This window comes from Syngnathus typhle, linkage group LG1 (assembly GCF_033458585.1).
Source record: "Syngnathus typhle isolate RoL2023-S1 ecotype Sweden linkage group LG1, RoL_Styp_1.0, whole genome shotgun sequence".
NCBI lineage: Eukaryota > Metazoa > Chordata > Actinopteri > Syngnathiformes > Syngnathidae > Syngnathus > Syngnathus typhle.
In genome coordinates, this window is record NC_083738.1 from 13,931,920 (window position 1) to 13,952,947 (window position 21,028).

Here is a 21,028-nt window from a genome sequence, read left to right on the forward strand (position 1 = left end):
GGAATAGTTTGTAAATCTAGGTCAAAATACTCTTACTAAAATCAAAACACATGTTAAAGATTAGCACTTACCATACCACACTCACACTAATGTTCGCTCAAGTATCACAGTTCCACATGTAGTGGGTTGAATATTAACACTGCAGGTGGTGAAGCACGCTCCCGCAGCTTCCCAATGAGGCATCCGTCGCGATGATTACTCCGGCTACATCAAGCAAGCCATTTAACAGTACAAAACATTTAACATTAACTTTACAAATAATAACAAATAGATCCATTTGTAATATAAACCAAAAGTTTATTTCTACCAATTTGCCCAAGACACTAGAGGAATGAGTATCCAGTGAGAGAGAGGGGGTACCCTCTTACATTTATTTAACAGGCTTGCATTGAGTTGTATTACACTAGTAAAGCCACCTATAACTGCAGACGCGATCGGGGAAGAGTCTCCATAAAAGCAAAACAAAGATATAACAAAACAGAGAACATATGCTGGTTGTCTTTAACTACGAGGCCATCTGCAAACAATCATTTACCACGCTTACAAATAAACCCTTTGAATAGTTTCAATCCCTTAAATTTGTGTCACCCCACATCCGAAGCCATGCAGCTTGCAAACCGACAGTCAGCACGGTAGTACATAAACCAAAGGTCTAGAAACACTGAATAGGGGGAGGGGGGAAGCTATATTGTTTTATTTGAGAGCTTTAAAAGCTCTTGCTCCTGTTTGTAAATCCGGTAGACATGTAAAAATACAACCATACAATAACATTAGATTCAAAAAGGTACCAAAAAGTACAGTAAAAATAACACTTCCATCACTGGAAATGTAAATGGACACAAAACAATATAAAATAAAAAGTGGAAAAGTGACATTTGCTTCCCCAATTCCTCACTTGATCTGTACAAATGGAGCATGAGTCCAAATTTCTGCCAACTCCAAAGGAAAAGCCAGAGCCCATGTTCGCTGTGGTCAGACCATGGATCTCTTTTCTTATTAACGTTAGACCTTAAGAGAAAAACACGTTGCTTAACGTTACTGAGAATAAACCAAACGTTACACAAAGACAGACAGGTGCATGAATGGGTCGAACGAAGTCAGTGGACAAAGACTTTCGAGGGTGAACAGAACCGGAAGCAATTACACCGACGTGAAACGTCCGATTTATTCTCAACCACCACCAGCTCAACCCTTATCGATCAAGTAGTGTTTGTAGGGATGCATCTTAAGATGATAGGTGGAATGGATCCAGACCCCATCAAACAGGCTACACTAGCCCCCACCAAAATGTTGGAATGGAATTTGAATTGATGGAGGTCTTTTGGGTGGAGGGGGATCAAGAAGGCACCAATGGTAAGAGGAGCTATATTCTCATACTACCACGGATGATGCAAAAATGCATACCTGCACTACGTGTGATCAGTATGGCTTGTAGCTACTCGGGTGGCCACGTCTTGGAGTTTTCCCATAGCTTGTATTGCCCTGGTCTGGAGGACAAGAGAAAAAGGGACTGAGTTCTGTACAACAAGGAGGACCAAAAAATAAGCTTCTCCCATCCGCGCTTTCCCTCGGGGGCGCTTATCGCTTACTGTAGTCGTAGCCACCCCCATAGCCGTAATAACCAGCAGAGTAGTCATAGCCTCCATAGCCGCCATAGCCTCCATAGTTTTGCTGTCCGTAGCCTCCATAGTTCTGGTTGTAACCACCTTGGTTCCAGTAGTTGTTGTAACCACCTTGACTCCAATTTGGACCCTGACCTGGAAAAACAAAATGGAGCCATGGTTCCAACTCCTTTGGACACAAGCAAATGTGTCTTTCTTTTAAGAGAACTCACCTCCACGGCCCCCCCTGGCACGCGCACCACCGTATCCACGAACGCCGTACTGCTGCTGCTGGTAGACCTCTTTGGGTTGAGCGATTTTAATTTCGCACTACAACACAACGCACAACATTGGTAAATCAGAGGCAGAACTTACACTTGAAAGAAAAATATTAGCTTACCTTGCTCCCACCAACAGTGTGGTACTTTTTCTCCATGACCTTTTTGACATGAGCCTCATCTTGATAGGTGATAAAGACAAAACCCCTCCTCTTCTCACTCTTTGGATCTTGTGGAAGCTCAATTGTCTCAATCTATTCAAGGCAAAAACAACGACTTAAAACAAATTTCAATTTATGTTATTCATGAGGCAGTACTAATCATACCTCTCCAAATGTTTTAAAGTAGTCCTCGATGACCTCCTTTGCCGTGTCTGGGTTAAGTCCCCCCACAAATATTTTCTTGACTGGATCCTTCTTCATGGCCATAGCCTTCTTGGGGTCAATCTGTCGCCCGTCCAGCCTGTGTTCCTTCTGTTCAAGAACCTAAAATAACAAATGAGCGTATGTTAGGTGAATCAAAGATGCAAAACAGTCAAACTGCCTTGTGCTACCCCCCACCTTGTCTACGCTGGCTGCATCTTTGAAAAGGATGAAACCAAATCCTCGTGACCGTCCTGTCTGTTGGTCAATTTTGATGGTGCAGTCTGATACCTCGCCAAACTTGGAGAAGTAATCCTTGAGATCCTTCTTGGTTGTGTCCCAGCTAAGGCCACCAACAAACATTTTCCTGAATGCAAGAGGGGGCAAAAAATATGGGTCATTTGATGCATTCACCCCCATTGCGCTACATCCACGGTATGTGTGGCTAGGGGGGATGGTAAGGGCATCTGGGGGGTATCAATGTACATGCTGGACTAGAACACTCATTGACAGCGCATTCGGCATTCGATTTTAATTGGGTTTTCCTTAAAAAGATACAATCGCTCGGAGCTGTATGCGACTGCAGAAACATTTCGGAATAGATTAGGCTCACTCGTTAACTGACGCCCATCCCCCACTTGCACGGCACATGGCGCCAACAAAGGCCGGTTGAACAAAAGAAACACAGCAACGTACCGAAGTGCGGACAAACACTCAATTCGTATCAACATTAACACTTACCCTGCATCTTCTTCTCCTTTACTTGCGTCTATTTGACCACCCTCCGTGCCGCCGTTCTGGTTGTCGTCGTCGGGCCCTTCTGCACCGCAGGCGCCCTCCCCAGCCTGGCCGGCTCCATTAAAGTCATCGACTTCGTGGCCGTTTTCTGATGTTTCCATGTACTGCTGCTCGGTTTCTGCCATGTTGTTTTAATACACCTAGACACAAGGCAAAATCGTTGCGTTACTTCGAATGAGTTGCAACAATTTGGCGTTCGTCGTACTAGTAGCAGCAATTTGCTAATGCTTGCACGCATTACCCACCATTTTGACCGGCACGATTTGGTCAATTTGACAGCTAATCCAACTGCAATTTGCTCACGAAGCAAAATTATTACTCCGCGTGCCACATTTTTTTCAACACACATAGTCGAACATGTGTTTCATGAATGTAAAAAGCTACAATTGAGCATAAAATTAATATTAACAGTTACGTAATGGATAGGCCGCGGCAGCCGCATCGCAAGCCTAGCAAATACAGTATTTTCGCTTCATTACTAAATCCACAAAACTCGTAAAACGATCTGCTTTCGAAAAATCGAAGTACTTACTTGCCGATTCGGTGTAAACGGACAACGTAAACTACGCAAATCCGCTTGCTAATCACAAAGCCGAAATGCTCTCTTAAAGATGGTTTCTCTCGCACGACGCCGACTCGTGGAGGTTGGTTTTTCTAGAACCGGTGGTCGGGACAACGTCATTTCGATAGAGACGCAGTCCGATTGGTCAATCATTGCTGCCAATCACTAGATTGACCAATTATAGCAGCCAAACACAAGCCCCGACCAATCATATACGCACCATCTTCCTTTCACCGCTATCACTTAAATCTAAAGAACATATATTATTAGTCATTTGGTGGATGGACTCTGCACACTGTTCAGGCCGCTTCACTCATGATTTAGCAATCATTGCATACGATTAATCTATTGCCAAATAGAAAGCCGGCTCTTAAAAATAAGCAACCATCCACTTTAAAATATAAAATATTATTTTTCCTTTTTTATTTAATTCATAGAATATGCATTTGACAGATTTCATTGTACGTATTACTATACTTACCATGTTTAAAACTAAACATGATTATTAAGTGCGATGCTATTATTTGTCATCATCCCGCCCACAAATGCGATGGCTGCTCCTCCTAGCAACAGGAAGTAAAGGCCGCGAGTGTTTTCATGTTATCTTTGAATCTGTCGGCTAACGAATCCGCCGGCGACATTTTGAGTAACCGTCCACTCGGCCATATTAGGAGCGCTTTCGAGGCGTGTTATTTGTCGAACTTTACCTGTAAACTGGACAACACATGCTAACTTCAAATAAAGGCTTACAACATGAATAATGAACATCATACCTTAAGTGCTCAAGGTTAGAGAACGTGCGTCGCATGTGTAGCGTCGACGCTAGTTTGTGTGCGGTGAGAATACAAGCACTGGGAATTTGTCTACGCAACAACACTTTCATATCCGTGACGTATTAAGAAACGTTTTTACGAAATAAAACGATTTTTCTTCAAGAGGCAAATTTCAATAGACCTGTCACCTTAAAGACATTGGGGAATAACATTGCATATCGCATCCACAGCAAAGTCAATCCAATTTCTATATTCTTCACAAAATATATAATGTAAGCTTTTTAATCTCCAAATTCATGTATATGGCATAGCAGAACGATCCATGGTCTTCAGATGCCGCGCTGTCGCCATCTCCTGGTCAGTTAGTGAAATGCTTTTGCTGATGTTTTTTTTTCTCTCAATTAAAACAAATCAATTAGCCAGTTGGTTTTCTTTATTTAATATCTATTATCAGACAAAACCAAATTGTGAATCAGTCACATAGGCTATAGCAGAACAAACAATCCAGCAGAACAAACAATCCATGGTCTTCAGATGCCACACTGTCGCCATCTCCTGGTCAGCTAGTGAAATGCTTTTGCTGTTTTTTTTCCCTCTCAATTAAAACAAATCAATCAGCCAGTTGGCTTTCTTTATTTAATATCTGATATCAGACAAAACCAAATTGTGAATCAGTCACCTAGGCTATAGCAGAACAAACAATCCATGGTCTTCAGATGCCACGCTGTCGCCATCTCCTGGTCAGCTAGTGAAATGCTTTTGCTGTTTTTTTTCCCTCTCAATTAAAACAAATCAATCAGCCAGTTGGTTTTCTATATTTAATATCTGATATCAGACAAAACCAAATTGTGAATCAGTCACCTAGGCCAGTGCTTCTCAAATAGTGAGCCCCTGGGGGGGGGGCGCGTGTGACCCTGGGGAACAGGCTTTTTTTTTGGCAGTACTAGAATAAAGTGTAATTGCGCGTTTACTACAGCAGGGGGCAGTGGCGCTCTCATTACTTCTGTCACGTTTGCGACAGTGCAACATTTTACGACTTACAAGACAAGTTAGGATAGTCACGGTGGGGAGGGGGCGCGAATGGTTTTCTTCTTGCTAGGGGGGGGCGTAACAGAAAATAATTGAGAAGCACTGTACTAAAGGGACTGCATTGAACACACTGCAAAGACAAACATTTCCTCTTTAAATATTATTGATGGATCGCAATATCGTGTTTTTTTCTTTGCTCTTTTTCCCTGATGTCATTCTGCTTCTTCTACAACAGTTCCATCACATATTTGAGGTTTGTTTGGATTGTTTTTGATGAGCCACTCAGCAAGCCAAACCTATTGAAAAGGTAATTGGGGAAGACACATAAACAATTCCATCCAGTAGTGAGTGACAAATACATGTGCCATAATTCACTTACACAAGGGTTGAGTGGTTTGTGCTTGCACAGCTCAGTGAGTCCTTGTAGCAAAGTTTGGTTCACATAACGACTCAGGTATTCTTCTGTTTCCTCTCTTGTGGGAACAGTTAGAGCTACAAAAGAAAGTATATTTCAGAGACTCATTTTGCATTGAATGCAACTAACAGCATGCGGTTGCGGGTGTGTTTCTTACTGTTTGGGAACATGAATTTGATCTCGCGCTCCGCCACATGAAATGACTCGCTGCCATGAAGAGCGTTTTCCAGCTCAGACGTACCATACTTTGCTCGAAGGCTGGAGGAACAACACGCAAACCTTTAAGAAAAATCTCAATAACCGGTATAATTAAAATAAAATAAAAATAACGGACATTTTTTGTTTTTAATGATTGCTAGGCAGTTCTGAGGTCTAGGGATTATCTGATGAAAGTTGCCTGACAGTTGAAAGGTCAAGGCCCTCCTATACGGAGTTTCGTGTTCTCCCCATGCTTGAGTGGGTTATCTTTATCTACAGTATATGCTGTCTTTGCTGAAAATGGCATGTCACACATGGCTCAGGTATTGACCAATCAAGACTCACCTTGCAAATGTCACATGACCAATCTTAGAAAACAGTTGAGCCGTGATTGGTTGGCTGTTACCTGAGCAACTCTCGGCCTCAGTTCCAACTGGTGCAATGGCTGTCAATTCACTTTTGGAACAGTGTAGAAAATGGAGTGGGTGGGGTTACGTTGTAAAATGTGTTATGGTCTAATGAAAGCACTTTTATACTTTTTGGCCACTTAACTGCATAACTCATACCGTATATGTTGGGGGAAATAATGATATCTACGAGTCAATTACTTAATGATAAAGAAATGGGTTAATTGTTTCATGTTGATGGGTCACATTACTGTGAGGTGTTGTGATTCAGTCAAAAGATTGACACAAGTCTTCCTGGCTGATTTATGTTCAATAGAAACACCGCCATGAGAAAAAGAAATAAAATCCATCCAATTAAAAGTTTCCTCATAACTGAAATACCTTCTACTGGATAATGTCAGTTGTGCGTATGTTGAAGAAAAAAAACTTAAAAAGTGGGACACACCATTCTGGGTGACTTTCTGTGAACTTGGCTGGTCCAATGATGGCCTTCCAGTGGGCTATGGCGTTGTCTCGAGCCAGAGTCAAAGCAATGATTGGACCGGAGCTCATGTATGCTGTGAGTTTGGGAAAGGCTAGTTTTCCATGATGTTCCGTGTAGAAGTCACTGCACTGTTCTGGACTCAACTGAAGTTTCCTCTTCTGTCAAATATGAATGATTGGACACTTCAAGGAAATGTTAACTGGAAGTTCAACACAACTACTTTTGACTGATCATTCAGCAACTGTATTTTACACTTGGTCACAATTACCACAATAACTGACAATGAGCGATTTCAGACACGCCCTTCTGGTGAGAGAAAAACATTAATGTCACCATGATTTTTGACTTGAGACCAACCTGTAAAATAGTAAAGCCCGATGTCAAAATGATGTCTTCAATCTCCACACGTTTGTGAATCGCATTTGGCTTAATAATGGCCAAAGTTCTTTCCACGTAAATACGGGGGAATTCAGTTTCCTCCTGCTTCCCCGTTTGGTCCTCCATCTTATCCTTGTTTTTTTTCCTTGTCCTCAATCTTGTTTTGTCATTCTGATAGCAGGATGAGCAAGATTCGCGATTGAGGCGAACGGCACTTTATGACGTCACACAATCGTTGCGCTTTTACACGCACTGATAACTAGTGATGTGCATTCCAGTTCTTTTAAGTGAACCGAATCTTTAGAATCGGTTCACTCAAAAGACTCGTTCAAAAGAATCGTTCACCAAATCGTTCGGTACACTTTCTTTTTTATTTATTTTTATTTTTTTTACCTCGTGTAGTGTACCTATTGAAGTGTCCATGAGGTGTACCTAATAACAGGCCACTTCATTAGGGAAAAATCATGGTCAAAGCTGCACTGAAAGTGAAAAGTGCCACACCCGCCCAAATTCTTTCTTCTTCGTTTTGTTTTACGGCGAGGTGCCACCAGCTTCAATGCGCGTTACCGACACCTACGGTGTGGGATAAGTTACGTCATTGCATGTTGGTTGAAGTCATATGAACTGAAAAAAGAACGAATAACTTCAGGAAGTGATCCGTTCACTCACGTTCACTGAAAGGATTCGTTCAACAGAACGAATCATTCACTCACGAGCCAACATTACTGATAACGTCACACTGTGAATACGAAATAACATGGATCACAGAATCCTTACTTTCGCTTCATTTAGGAGTTCTTCTGAAAAACAGATGAGTATTTCAATTACTTTATAATGTTTTTTTTTATTTTGTGGACCAACTCAAATTTCAGCAAATTTGGATTTCTTTGTTTCATCTGTTCCAAAAGGCATTTCTGAGTACTGTACGTAGTACTTAAAACCGAACAGAGACTGTTAAGTTAATGTACCTGCTATGGTTGGGATTTCTATAAATGCATGCAGTCGTATACATTTTAAGCAATCTGATCAGAGGATGGACAGTATTGGTCGTAACTGAATTCACGTCAAACATTGTAACACTAAATGGCAATAATTAATTTTTTGCTGCAGACTGAAAACATTGATTTGACAAGATGACAGAAAAAAATAAATAAGAAAAGGCCTCAAAAAGAGCGACCTGAACAATTTATCCAGAAGTGCGGGACAAATATGAGAACTATATGTTTGTTCAACACAATTTATTCATTATTTTTTAAGACTGAAACCAAATGCTTGTAATTTAAATTTGTCACCTGTGAATCACATATCAAATGTGTAAACTTGAAGGTGGTACGGTCAATCCCTAAGCTCAGTCATCACGTCAAAGTGTCCTTGAGCAAGGCGCCGCCCATGCCAGATTTTGGTCAAAAATGTGAAACTTGAAAAAAAAGATCTGAACCTGAAAAAAAAGACAACATTTGAAAAAGTTCAGAGCCTAAAAAAACAAGAGTTGAACCTATGGGCAATTTGGAGTGCTCAATCATCCAACCATGCATGTTTTGGGGATGTGGGAGGAAACCGTAATGCCCCGAGAAAACCCACGCGGGCACGGGGAGAGCATGCAAACTCCACACAGGGAGGGCCGGAGGTGGAGTCGAAACCCGCACCCTCCTAACTGCGAGGCGGATTTGCTAACCAGTGGGCCATTGTGCCGCCTCTCCAAAAAGTAGTTTCACTTATTTTCTTTATAACAGTCCAAAATGTTAAACTGTGACTTGAAACCTTGTCTGTACAGTTAGTAAAGAGGTGGTAAATAGTTTGACATGGAGCAAATACATTCACCCTACAGAACATAAATCCCATTGTGAACGGTTGATTTTCCGCAGTATTACCCTTTTTCGTCAGTCATTTTGCTTCTTTTGTAAGGCTCCATCACATATTTGAGGCCCGTTTGGATTGTTTTTGATGAGCCAGTCAGCGAGCCAAACCTAGTTAAGGGCACAATGTTAAGGCTTTAGTAATCTGAGGTCATAATAGTAATTGGTCAAAATGAACCCATCTTGAGTGTTAAAACAATTAAGTACTTACAAATGGGTTGAGTGGTTTGTGTTTGCAGAGCTCAGTGAGTCCGTGGCGCAATGTTTCATTCACATATCGACTCAGGTATTCTTCCGTTTCTTTTCTTGTGGGAAAGGCCTCAATCAAAGCTGGGTATTTTGAGCACAATTATATGCATGTGTTAAAACAAACAATGCGTTTGTGCGTGCGTGTGTGTAAGCAGCTTACTGTTTGGGAACATGAATTTGATCTCTCTGGACGCAGCATGAAATGACTCGCTGCCATGGAGAGCGTTCTGCAGATCAGACGTGCCATATTTTCTTCTAAGGCTACAGGAAAAAAATCAAAGAACACATCACAAGAAGATCAACACTCACTAGAACTGTATTAGATTCTGGGGGACTGAATTACACTGAGAACATCTAGTAAGTATGAAATATGAAGATGAAATAAATTTTTGTTCCAATATTTCAGGATCTGAATTGAAACTGAAAGAGCTTAGACTTTTCTATGTGCACAAAAGTCCCATCCCTTCCACTGAGCAGTTTGCCTTTGCAAAATGTGGACACATTTTGAGAAGAAAAAAAAAAGGCCCACAGAAAAGGGCTCAATTCTCTCAGTTCAGTTCATGAAATAAGGGAACAAAAACAAATGTTGCATTGTTTGGCAAGAAAAAGAAAAGTAATGTTAAGTAATATGTTATGTAGCTTACCATTCTATGTGACTTTCTGTGATCCTAGCAGGTCCAATGATTGATTTCCAGTGGGCTATCGCATTGTCTCGAGCAAGAGTCAAGGCAATGATTGGACCAGAGCTCATGTAGGCAGTCAAGCTGGGAAAGTTGAGTTTTCCATAATGTTCTGCATAGAAGTCACTGCATTGTTCTGGAGTCATCTGCAGTGTCCTCCTCTGTTGGATATGAGTTGTTATACACATCTTGCCAAGGAATTTTCGGAACCTTTCTTACTATACATAGAACAATCAACTACCATATTTTAGCAACGGGATTTCCCCCCCCCCCCCCCCCTCCTGCATTTTCAGCGTTATTTCTGAAGATTTTAAACAGGCACTGCACGGACACCTCACACTGGCTGCAAACCTCACTCTCTGGTCAAAATACTACCAAAGATGTAACGATTTCCACAAATATTTTCAGTATAGTTGAATTCAGCTATTCCTGAGTACATGTCGCCAGACTAGCCAAGTAGAAAAAGGTACAAACATCTACTGAAAATCAGAAAATGGTTCCTTTTGTCTTTCACGCTGAGAAAACACCTAAGTTTTTCCAGCGTGGAAAGACGCGCTGGCTGAAAGCGTAGTCAATGAGAATCGGAAAAGACGCTCAAATCGCTGTTTGGTGTGCACGTTGACAGCTTTACAGCACATACAATTATAGTCTTTACACGAAGAGTCGATAGCACGAGTTGAATATCCGACGTCAGGAAGAAAATTCGGAGAGAAGTACAAATTTCCACATTTTGTGGTGAAACATGAACGCATCAGCAGCACATACGCTTTGCAGACTCCATGCTCGTCTCGATCCGTCCTGTTTGACCACCGGATTTTTTGTCGCTTTTGAGTGCTGTGGACACATCGTGGTCCCAATGAAACCGCGGGGGACACCCACCCCAAATGCCATCTGCGCCAATGCATTAAAGATCACTAAAGTATCTATCGCTATCCACACCCACCTGCAAAATAGAGAAGCCATTTCTTAGAATGATGTCTTCAATTTCCTCACTCTTGTGAAATGCATCTGGCTTAATGAGCGCCAAAGTTCTTTCCACGTGAATACGAGTAAACGACGCAGTGTCCATGGTAGACGAAATGACGAATGAGCGTGTGTTCCTGGTCTAAGCTTGGTGCGGTCTGAGCTACGTTGCTAGGATACGATGATCACATATTACTGCAGGACAAACAAGTATAACATTTTCTGCAATCTCACGGTCCACCAGGTTTGATTGTCATACTGTACTTTACATAAATTACCTGTTTGGTGAGTAGTTTAGCGTTAACTGCTTTGAACTGGCTACGGGGACAACACAAACATTTCGTGGGCAACAAGGTATACCAAATGGCAAAATCATCTATTTTTTACCAATCTCACGCCAGTGGACAGACTGACAGTGAGACAATATTAGACTTCATAGTACACAACAGCAGAAAAAAAGAATATCCGTCAAAACTTAAAATGTAGATAATGTAACAGACTTTTTGAAACTTCCAAATTATACAGATGCGTAGACCAGTGCAACAATTTTGGTATATAAGCAGAATACATTTGATCAAATTTCAGATTTGGTCCAGACACATTTTAAACAGAGCATGAAACTCAGATTCTTTCAAACAGTCTTTTATTCAAAGATACTTTAAGGAAAAGTTCTTATCGGGTTCCAATAGTAACCTGCCACACTCTGATCAGGTTGTCAGTGTAGCCAGCAAACAGGGTCTGTACAAAAACAAAAGGAGACATGTTAACATGAAGCGAAAATATGGTCATGTCTACACAAAATAATCCATTTGGCCCCTCATATTTGCAGGACTGTCATCAGTAGACATCAGAGTTTAAAGTGAATTGGATAATCACTGGGGGGGGGGGAGACAATCACTTTCAGCGCTGTACTAAATCGAGCACATACCTGTCCATCAGCAGACCAGGCCAAAGAGGTGCACTGTGGGGGTTCGGCCTTGCTGTTTGTGCTGATCACCTCCTGTCTCAGCTCATCCACAATAATCTTGCCCTCCAGATCCTGCAGAAATGGGGAAATACTTAGTCAGGAAACAGCAGGCAATAAGTGATGAGAAGAAAAGCCTCATCTTGTTGACTCAGAAACAGCCTCTGTTATCATCATATAATACAGTTGGCATGGAAGTCACATCATTGTCACACACTGTGGAACTTTACATATAACCGGCACGGCTTCTGGAGTATGGGAAAAGAGTAATCTTACCCAGATCTTGATACTGGGACCGGTGGCGGCGCACAGCCAGTAACGGTTGGGGCTGAAGCACAGGGCGTTGATGGTGGCACCACTGTCGAGGGTGTAGAGGTGCTTGCCCTCGTTCAGGTCCCACAGCATGGCCTGACCATCCTGAAGAGGACAAAATGAACACGCTCTAATAAACGTTGGCATTGTACTTTGACAATAATAATTTTACCTAATGCTCAGAAAAAGCTATTTATCATTGCTGCAAAACAGATGAGTTTACACTTCAACACAGAACCCAGCAAGCTGGACCTTGAGTTTACCTTTCCACCAGATGCACAAAGGGAGCCATCAGGAGAGACTGTCACTGTGTTCAGGTAACCAGTGTGGCCGATGTGGTTGGTCTTGAGCTTGCAGTTGGCAAGGTTCCACACCTTGGTGCAAAAAAGATATATATATTTTACTGAAATGAAGATGACACACGATTCATGATGCTGGACAGAATCATGCCCTCATACTAAAAGTGTTTCATCAGTGTGTGAAACTAAGATAATACATGCATTTTTAAAATAATCACTGGGCAAAGGCATGTTAGAAATGTGCATTATTTCACAAATGTGCATTTTAGATGGAACAGCATACCTTGACCATCTTGTCCCAGCCACAAGACACAATTATGGGGTTGCTGCTGTTGGGGGAGAAGCGCACGCAAGACACCCACTCAGAGTGGCCTTCATCCTGAAAGGGGAAAACGTAAGAGAAATCGTTAATTTGCTGGAATGATCTTTGGCACAGTATCAGGTAATAATCAAGGTGAATTATAATAAATATATCTCAAGTTCAGCAGCCTACCTGGATGGTATACTTGCAGACACCAAGCGTGTTCCACAGCTTGATGGTCTTGTCCCGAGAGCCAGACACAATCTGGCGGTTATCGGCAGAGAAGGCCACGCTCAGGACATCCTTGGTGTGCCCAACAAACTGGCGGGTGGTGTTACCACTGTGGAGACATCGCACAAAGCACTTCAATGTAACAATGCGTCATTAAACGGAGAAAAAAACAACAACCACCTCAAATTCAACACCTCGATTGACAGAACATTTTAAAAAAATCACCAAAACCTTTGCAAATCCATGATATCCGAGGTTAAGCATTAAATTGGTTCTACATATCTTAATCCTGTGCAAAATCTCATGTTGATTTGGCGATTTATCAGTGGAGAAACGTTGCCTTAAATTGGATAGCAAAGGCCATGGAAATGTGTCAGTCAATAGGAAGAGGTGAATGGGTTGAAGGTACAATCATTAAACTTGTGTATAGTTGAGGCCATCATCTTTTTCATATCTTCCGCAATAATTAAATTAGCCTCTGATGTATACTGACCTGGTAAGGTCCCACAGACGGAGGGTGGAATCCCAGGCTCCAGACAGGGCAAACTGTCCATCAGAAGAGATGACAACGTCGCTAACAAAGTGCGAGTGGCCCTTCAGGGACCGCTGGGGGATGCCATAGTTGGTCTCATCACGGGTCAGCTTCCACATGATAATAGACTTGTCTGTGAGGAAGGCAGACAAGAGGTCTTTAGGGCAAATAGACTTTTCCTTAGGAAGGTGACTGGAACAACGTTATCAAGAAATGCTAACGTAAAACAAACATTTGCAATTAGTACGAGTCTATCGACCATCATTAATAGCTTTGGGATTTTAACATGAGAAGTTCGGACTTCGCCAACCTATACAGTCAGTCAGGTGCCACTGAAGCGTTAGCAACCGCGGCTAACAAATGATTTACTCGTGTCTGTCCAGTTTAGTCAGGCTGAATACCTATGTATTGCCTCACAATTAACGATTGTATATATTTGACATGCACTCTGCGTAGCATTGTGGTTTATTTGACGCCACGACGGGAAAATCGTTCGCCGCATCACGCTAGCGCAGCCATGTTGGCGAAACCGGCGGTGGAACCTCACCTCGGGACGCCGACAGAATCATGTCGGGATATTGAGGCGTCGTGGCGATTTGGGTGACCCATCCACTGTGCCCCTTAAGGGTCCCCCTCACTGTCATCTGCTCGGTCATTTTGGCGTCGATCGATGAAGCCTTCTACGAGGATGGATTCGGATTTTCTAAGGCCCAAATTAACTGTAGGTCCTCATTGCATCTGGGCACAGAGGAAAAGGAAGTTGAGACCCGGATGCAAAACCTATGAGGGGTGAGAAGCCAGCAAAGGTTTCTGGGAAATGGTGACGCAATACGTTTACGGATAAGCTCGGCAGGCGACGGTAAACAACAGGGAAAATGTGTCTGGCACATAATAACAATAGTAAAAGAAGTCTTCGTGAATTATATTAGAGAGAGTTTTCATCAGTTTCGTATGTGATCTTCTATTGAAGCTCTTTTCTCAATGATATTGACTGGGGAAAAAGTATATATGGACGATGGCGATTTTTTTCCCCCCTGACAAACAAAGTAAAAGAGTTGTCATACCAAATTTCTCATAAATGTTATCCCGTGAACCATTACATTACAAAGTTTAAAAGGGACATTAATGTGAACTATTTTTTTTCCTGAGAAAGACACCCTGAAACTGTCCAGCACCGCTTCTGGATCTGTACACACTGCAACTGTTTGGAAGAACGGTTGTAGCTTTATTACTGGAGAACTCTATGCAGACTTTTCTGTAAAATGGAAAGATGTTTTTATTTATTTATTTATTTATTTATTTATTTATTTATTTATTTATTTATTTATTTATTTATTTATTTATTTATTTATTTATTTATTTATTTATTTAAAACAAAAGAGAAATAAAAAGAACCAAACTGAAAATAACTGGTGCTATATAGTAAATGTACACAGGAAATACACGAATAAATGCAAAAGTTATTTCACATATTTGTTATAACGTTCTAGATGATAGAAAATTCAAAATAGTAATTCTCAAAATGTTATAGGTAAATTGGCGCCATCTAGTGATATGCAATAGAATTGCCCAAGTACAGTTCTTTTGCTTATTTGGAGCATTTAAGTACATGCTTCATTTTTTCTTAAGTGCAGTGAGTGGTGATGGATAAACTGCATAAAGAGCCTTTCAAAAAAATAAGAATTAAATAAACAAATAACTACAACCTTTGTCTTAACATACTTCTGAATGGTGTTGTCAGAGAAAATGTCATTAAAAAAGACCTGTTGATATTTTAAATACAGTAAGAAAACTGTTCTGCTCACAAAGAATTCCTACAGTGACAAAAGACAAAAGGATGGATCAAACTAAGTCCAAATTTTGATTCATGAACAACTCACAGCCCCAAATACAAAACTTTTTCACACCAGCTTTATTTGATATTTAAAACCAGAGTTGATGTTAACAGTTCAGAAAAACGCCAATGTTACTTTTCTATAATGAAGTTATGTAGACCAAACTATTATTATCTTACTAGTGATTGAGTCTCAGACTTAACTTTTTAATCAGTAACAAAAGGGCAAGTGTGAATATGAAGAATTTATCCTGGGCCCTATGTTAGTTCAAGAGACTTTGGAAATTTGAGATCAACATTGACCTTTGACATCCATGCCCTTTGCACATTTGTGTGAGATTATTTAAAATAAAACATTTAAGTGTCTTAACACACTCATGCAACAAACAAAAAATAGAGTAATGGATGCAGCTGGAGGGTAAAGCTGTTAAATCAACTGAAATGTATATGAAAGGAAAAGGAAAGCATAAACCCATCGTTTATTTCAGTCAAGTTAAATTGACCCAAGTTCAACATATTTAGACAATAATTACAAAAATAGCTTCATTCTTTTACAACCAAGTACACAACCAAACATTGTCACAAAGTCAAGCTAATACTGTGATATTATTGGCTACAACACCAAAGAACAGACATTGTGCTAGTTACTTACTCTGTTAAGTCTTACAATGAATAGAACCTGCAAAACAAATCCTAGTCCTATGTTGATTGTCAGATAACCACACAGCTTCCAGTCAAATGGCAACACTTTATGCCTTACAGTGACTGTAAACTGCTTTGCATTTCTGATCAGGTTTAATATATATGATAGTTTACAGGAAGCTTCTCGCGTATAGAAAGTCTTATCAAATACAAGCGGAACCACATATGTAAATGTATACGTAAACTGACTTGAACATATAAACCCTTCTGTTATGATTTTTGTTGTTGCGTCAGTATAGAAATTTGGCACATGTATATAAAGCTTGCATCACTTGCTTTAGTGACATGTTACAGCCTGAATATTGATAATGAGAAAGAAAAACAGGTCAGTAAGAGTAAGTAGGTCATCTATACATTTTTTGTTTTAGCAAATTGCAGTCCAAGCTTTACAAATAAAACAAAACTAGTACTTGAACATTCTATTTGCCATTTACTGTGGTGTACAAGGAAACATTTCAGCGCCATAGCATTTTCTTTGCCTCATAACTAACTAAAAGAAACAAACTTCAATTGTCAATCATGAGAACAAAAATATTCTTGTACTGATGTTCAATCTACAATATCTAATGTACTTTTTTTTTTTTTTTTTTTACAAAAATGTAGTTCTGTTATCATCACTGTTTTGTGAACCTGTAGCAAAAATAATTCTATTTATCCTGTATCTCTGAATAACTATGCCACATTTTAGGAATTTTGCAAAATAAAAGTCTGTAAATGTGTGGCCAAGACAAAAACACACCTACAAAAGCCCTTTATCTACTTGGACTAAAAACTATTCAAAAGGCAGCATTACTGGCATTCAAAGCCAGTGTACGATTAGTAAATAAAACTCAATTCCTAATAAAAACGTTGGTACACATTTGACCAAAATGAAATAATTTAGTTCGTCATTCATCAATTTCTAATGACTAGTATTTTTTTTTTTTAAAGAAATAAAAACATACAAGTCAGCAGCAAGAGAGAACAAAAATGTCTTCATCTGGGCTATAATAACCACGATCAGTCAAACTAAATTACACACGGTGGGTTTTAAACTTGTTAAAACTCAACCAGCAAAACAATGAAGCTAATTAGCCCCATTGAATGATGCTTTACGATGAATACTGCAGCGGCTCCTTCAACTCCGTCAATAAACATGGCATGCATGGGAATGCAAAATGTAACATCAAACAGATTTCCACTGCCAAACATGGAGAAGAAACATTTGAAAATCTACGAGTGCTTGAAAAGCTATTGTTTCTATAATTCCATCCACAACATTGGTTAAGATGATGCAGTTAATTACAGAAGATTTTAGAAGATCCTAGCCAAAACGACTGGAATTATAACATGGGCTGAATCCTTCCCTATGTGCCAGTGACGTCACACTACATCATCAGCAAGAGATTTCAAGGGATAGCCGAAGTGGATTTGTCAACCCCTTCGGGAGAGTTTCCACATTGGGGGATTTTAAGTTTTCAGTAAGACACAGAGGCTGTGCAGGGCGGGGTCTGCTCCATAAAGGCCAATCTGCCTCCGTGCTCTCGGCCCTTTTAAGTGTCCTTTTCCCCAGCAGTCACTCCCGCTCGCCTTCAAGGCTGAATAAGACGCTTGCGTTTAAGCTTCTGCCTGGCCATCTCCTCCTTTCGGAAAACAGAGAGGACGAGAAGAGTGACGCACACTCATTCATCGGCCACTGCGGGGATCTATTCAAGCATCCATCCAGCTGAGCAAGTCAGACTTGGTTAGTAAGGTAGTTAGACTTCAGCACATTGTGCCTGGTCTGCCCTTCAAAGAATCCCACATCCAGTTCAGCTTTCTTTCTTTCAAAGCATGGTTGCTTAATGCCGAGTTGTCCATGTTTCAATATATTATATAAAAATGTTTATTCAAAAAAACAAACCCAAAAAACAAATGAAAAGTTATTGGTAATCACTTGCAATATATACCAAGACAATTATGTACAGACTCCATGCGGCTGGTTAGTCATAGTCATCACTGCAAAGGAAGCATAAAGGGGAGAAACGATTAGTTGCTTAGTAATCACAATATTATTACGATCTATTTGGTTTCAACTCACGGCTTCAAATGTGCAAAATGTTAGAACTACACACTCATACAGTGGTATGCATATAAATTATCAAATAAACGTGTATAAATAAGATTAGTTAATCATTGAATGTCTTGTCTTTGTGGTGTATTTAGGAATGTAGCATTTAAGAATCATTGCATAAAATACAGTAGTATTTCCATGTATGTTTTACGCCACGTCTCAACATAACATGATTGTAATTGGGGTTTGTAATTCTCCCAGTTAGTCGTCATTAAAGGGGAATTGGTTCACAGTAAACTGAATGCCCTTTTAGATTCCTCACCTTGTGCCAGCAGCCTGGTATGGGCAACCCATCACGTCCCTGCGCAGTAACAACAACAGACAGATGTTTCATCAACAAGCCACAAAATGTACAAAAATGAAACATTTGGCTTAATCTTTACAGTGGATATAAAAGTCTACACACCCCTGTTCAAATGCAAGGTTTTTGTAAAATGCCCCTGATAACCTAAGAAGATTAACGTGCACTTTTCCTCAAGTTTATTTTTTTTTCTAGCAGAAGCCTGAGGTTTTTTTTTTCTTCCTCATGCTGACTGTTATTTGGAACAGTTCATATTTTCCTCCACCTAGACTGAGGCCCAGGTCCAACTACAGTTTAGTTTTAGCACACTCTTTCAGGTTTCTGATTGAAAGAAACACATATAAGGAAATGTTATTTATTTGGAGTTATCAGTGCACTGTAACCAGTGCCAAGTGTGTGCTGACCATTTAACATGAGTTGTATTATGTTGTGACATGTAACCAGTAACATGTTGTGTTACTGGTTACTGAGCACAGCCATAGCTCCAGTTAGAAGAGGGTGTGCGCATTTGTGAAACTACATGATCACAGTTGTTTATTTTTACTTCCCTCTTAATTATTATTATTTTTATTTTACATTTGAGTTGCACAGGTTAAAAAACTGAAAGTATTTACATCGGTCTCATCTTGAGAAAAACCTGCCTAAAAACATGCCTTTCTAAAAAAGAAAACAAAAGACTTTCCATACAACGCCCGTTTGGGGTTGACACGTTTCCCAGAATTTTGGACCTCAAAGTTCGTGTAAAATTGAGATTTAAGTGTAGTTTCATTTCCAGCCAGAGGATACCCAATCGATTAATAAAAAATCTAAATTTGCCAGGGTAGCAATCGTATCCGGATTTTGGTTCCTTCTACAAATGGCCTTTCCCCAAGTATAACTAAGACTTTTGTGAATATTCATCTTAGTGTCACCAAACAACCAACAGGCAGTCAACAAAGACCTGCAAATGAAATAAACGCACGATTGCCAGCAGATGAAGGAGCAGATATACCATACCAGAGGACAGAGGGCCACAGGAGCGGAAGGAGGAAGAACAGGAGGTGGAGGAGAAGAAAGCGCTCCTTTCACAGACAGATCTTTTTTGTCATCACAACCCTGTTAGCATGAGTCAGTTACACATTCACAACTTGGAGGAAGAAACTTGCAGAGAGGTAGAAAATTGGAATTTGAAGTCAAAGAGAAACATGAAAAAGTAAGACACGACAGAGATACATTAAGTAGTGGTCAATAATCTGGGGCTTCGTACCACAGGACAGGGTTGATCCAGGCCTGGAGGACCCTGTTCTCCCTTCTGACCCTTCAGCCCTCTCTTCCCAACACTTCCTCTGTCACCCTGGACAAAGACAAAAACACTTCAAGCAACCAACATCTACGATTAATCACATATGAGTTCATTTACACAAAAATTATGCTTTACAGATTAAAATGTTTTATTTTAAATGAACCTGTCAGAGAGGTTTCAACATTTGACTGTTCAACAGAATTTTAAACTGAATTCACCTTCCTACAACCACATTTGATGCAGCTCACCGAGCTTCTCTGAGGAGTCAGAAATACATTTCGCACAACATTCAAAACCTAAAAAAAATCTTAAAAAGGGTTAGTTATTTAGTGACTAATGGGGTTTACTATTCAGCCTCCTTTTCAGAACTTTCACAGATAGAGATTTCTAAATAGTGGGGTCTCAACTATTACAGTAACATTACAATGATTATCACTGCTGTTAACTTCGGGCAGGCATGAATATAGGCATAAATCTTGGGTGATGGTCAAATACATTGTGAAACACACTACTGTATGCGCCATTAATGTTTGATCCAGCTTTGGCATTGGATTGATCACTGACTGTGTCAAAAGTTAATGTGTGGCAATAGAATATCACTGGTTCTGGTGCTTGAGAAAATATTTCTGGTTTCCCTTTGTACCAACCTTATCTCCCCGTTCTCCCCTGTCACCTTTCTCTCCCATGAGGCCTGGGAAACCCTGCAAAGAGATCAACAAAAAGGTCAGAGGGCAGCTTCTGTGCAGGATAATTCTAAATTCCCATTGAGACGCTACTCACGTCAAGTCCAGGTTCCCCTGGCCTGCCCTGTGAACAGGTACACATAACGAATGTCAGTTTTACAATGATAGGTGCTCCAATTGTGGAAGTGATCAGCCGCCTACCTTTTCTCCTTTGGCCCCTGGAAGACCCACTAAGCCCGGGGATCCAGGTGCACCTTGCAGACCATCCAATCCCTGCGATTACAGCACAAAAGCACCTTATCATTGCTGCATCACGTCTGTTTCCTTAACATTATGCTTGCATTGGCGAGGCGTTACTCACTTTGGGTCCTGGAGAACCGGGGTCCCCCCTCTCCCCTTTTATCCCAAATCCTGGCTCTCCCTATATTGCAATAAAGGAATTTAAGCAGCAAACAACATGAC

General features: G+C 40.5%; 5 protein-coding genes across 6 annotated transcripts in view; all 5 read right to left on the reverse strand.

The window, feature by feature from the left end:
• Nucleotides 1–276: 276 nt before the first annotated feature.
• Nucleotides 277–3,730, reverse strand: hnrnpaba (heterogeneous nuclear ribonucleoprotein A/Ba). The gene is made up of 9 exons (XM_061276105.1): nucleotides 3,572–3,730; nucleotides 2,983–3,179; nucleotides 2,440–2,608; nucleotides 2,206–2,364; nucleotides 2,002–2,133; nucleotides 1,835–1,931; nucleotides 1,590–1,757; nucleotides 1,405–1,487; nucleotides 277–1,008 (listed from the first exon to the last, which is right to left on the reverse strand). Exons 2-8 carry the CDS (start codon nucleotides 3,162–3,164, stop codon nucleotides 1,420–1,422), a joined length of 975 nt encoding a protein of 324 aa, XP_061132089.1. The 5' UTR covers nucleotides 3,165–3,179; nucleotides 3,572–3,730; the 3' UTR covers nucleotides 277–1,008; nucleotides 1,405–1,419.
• A 1,121-nt stretch (nucleotides 3,731–4,851) lies between these two features.
• nme5 (NME/NM23 family member 5) lies at nucleotides 4,852–7,617 on the reverse strand. Its single transcript, XM_061276352.1, has 5 exons — nucleotides 7,265–7,617; nucleotides 6,869–7,065; nucleotides 5,976–6,076; nucleotides 5,783–5,895; nucleotides 4,852–5,699 (listed from the first exon to the last, which is right to left on the reverse strand). The coding sequence occupies exons 1-5, from the start codon at nucleotides 7,409–7,411 to the stop codon at nucleotides 5,616–5,618; spliced, it is 642 nt and encodes a 213-aa protein (XP_061132336.1). The 5' UTR covers nucleotides 7,412–7,617; the 3' UTR covers nucleotides 4,852–5,615.
• Nucleotides 7,618–8,506: 889 nt separating this feature from the next.
• LOC133152651 (nucleoside diphosphate kinase homolog 5-like) lies at nucleotides 8,507–11,218 on the reverse strand. Of its 2 annotated transcripts, none has more exons than XM_061276480.1 (6): nucleotides 11,014–11,218; nucleotides 10,035–10,231; nucleotides 9,551–9,651; nucleotides 9,353–9,471; nucleotides 9,157–9,252; nucleotides 8,507–8,723 (listed from the first exon to the last, which is right to left on the reverse strand). In XM_061276480.1, the coding sequence occupies exons 1-5, from the start codon at nucleotides 11,137–11,139 to the stop codon at nucleotides 9,166–9,168; spliced, it is 630 nt and encodes a 209-aa protein (XP_061132464.1). In that variant the 5' UTR covers nucleotides 11,140–11,218; the 3' UTR covers nucleotides 8,507–8,723; nucleotides 9,157–9,165. The 2 variants fall into 2 exon arrangements, with proteins under 2 accessions (XP_061132464.1, XP_061132549.1); XM_061276565.1 differs by lacking the exon at nucleotides 11,014–11,218 and adding an exon at nucleotides 10,836–10,979.
• A 441-nt stretch (nucleotides 11,219–11,659) lies between these two features.
• Nucleotides 11,660–14,435, reverse strand: rack1 (receptor for activated C kinase 1). Its single transcript, XM_061276227.1, has 8 exons — nucleotides 14,220–14,435; nucleotides 13,634–13,805; nucleotides 13,102–13,249; nucleotides 12,892–12,987; nucleotides 12,573–12,683; nucleotides 12,274–12,414; nucleotides 11,962–12,072; nucleotides 11,660–11,771 (listed from the first exon to the last, which is right to left on the reverse strand). Exons 1-8 carry the CDS (start codon nucleotides 14,326–14,328, stop codon nucleotides 11,706–11,708), a joined length of 954 nt encoding a protein of 317 aa, XP_061132211.1. The 5' UTR covers nucleotides 14,329–14,435; the 3' UTR covers nucleotides 11,660–11,705.
• Nucleotides 14,436–15,954: 1,519 nt separating this feature from the next.
• The window catches only part of LOC133152908 (collagen alpha-1(XXIII) chain-like), a 93,953-nt gene continuing 88,879 nt past the window's right edge, over nucleotides 15,955–21,028 (reverse strand). Inside the window, 8 exon segments of the mRNA XM_061276922.1 lie at nucleotides 15,955–17,830; nucleotides 18,563–18,601; nucleotides 19,598–19,696; nucleotides 19,848–19,934; nucleotides 20,531–20,584; nucleotides 20,664–20,690; nucleotides 20,768–20,839; nucleotides 20,928–20,987. Coding sequence (XP_061132906.1) covers nucleotides 17,780–17,830; nucleotides 18,563–18,601; nucleotides 19,598–19,696; nucleotides 19,848–19,934; nucleotides 20,531–20,584; nucleotides 20,664–20,690; nucleotides 20,768–20,839; nucleotides 20,928–20,987 — 489 coding nt within the window. The 3' untranslated portion in view covers nucleotides 15,955–17,779.

What these genes read in the sequence shown, in the direction of transcription:
- hnrnpaba (XM_061276105.1), bottom strand. Translation starts at nt 3,164, where the DNA reads ATGGCAGAAACCGAGCAGCAGTACATGGAAACATCAGAAAACGGCCAC. An exon ending in ATGCAGCCAGCGTAGACAAG is followed by an intron (nt 2,365 to 2,439) that starts GTGGGGGGTAGC and finishes TTGTTATTTTAG; the next exon opens with GTTCTTGAACAGAAGGAACA. An exon ending in TGGGGGTGGCTACGACTACA is followed by an intron (nt 1,488 to 1,589) that starts GTAAGCGATAAG and finishes CTTGTCCTCCAG; the next exon opens with ACCAGGGCAATACAAGCTAT.
- nme5 (XM_061276352.1), bottom strand. Translation starts at nt 7,411, where the DNA reads ATGGAGGACCAAACGGGGAAGCAGGAGGAAACTGAATTCCCCCGTATT. An exon ending in CAAATTCATGTTCCCAAACA is followed by an intron (nt 5,896 to 5,975) that starts GTAAGAAACACA and finishes TTTCTTTTGTAG; the next exon opens with CTCTAACTGTTCCCACAAGA. An exon ending in ACAAACCACTCAACCCTTGT is followed by an intron (nt 5,700 to 5,782) that starts GTAAGTGAATTA and finishes CCTTTTCAATAG; the next exon opens with GTTTGGCTTGCTGAGTGGCT.
- LOC133152651 (XM_061276480.1), bottom strand. Translation starts at nt 11,139, where the DNA reads ATGGACACTGCGTCGTTTACTCGTATTCACGTGGAAAGAACTTTGGCG. An exon ending in ACAGAAAGTCACATAGAATG is followed by an intron (nt 9,652 to 10,034) that starts GTAAGCTACATA and finishes TTTTTCCTGTAG; the next exon opens with CCTTAGAAGAAAATATGGCA. An exon ending in ACAAACCACTCAACCCATTT is followed by an intron (nt 9,253 to 9,352) that starts GTAAGTACTTAA and finishes GCCCTTAACTAG; the next exon opens with GTTTGGCTCGCTGACTGGCT.
- rack1 (XM_061276227.1), bottom strand. Translation starts at nt 14,328, where the DNA reads ATGACCGAGCAGATGACAGTGAGGGGGACCCTTAAGGGGCACAGTGGA. An exon ending in TCTGCAAGTATACCATCCAG is followed by an intron (nt 12,988 to 13,101) that starts GTAGGCTGCTGA and finishes TTCCCCTTTCAG; the next exon opens with GATGAAGGCCACTCTGAGTG. An exon ending in CCTGGTCTGCTGATGGACAG is followed by an intron (nt 11,772 to 11,961) that starts GTATGTGCTCGA and finishes GTTTTTGTACAG; the next exon opens with ACCCTGTTTGCTGGCTACAC.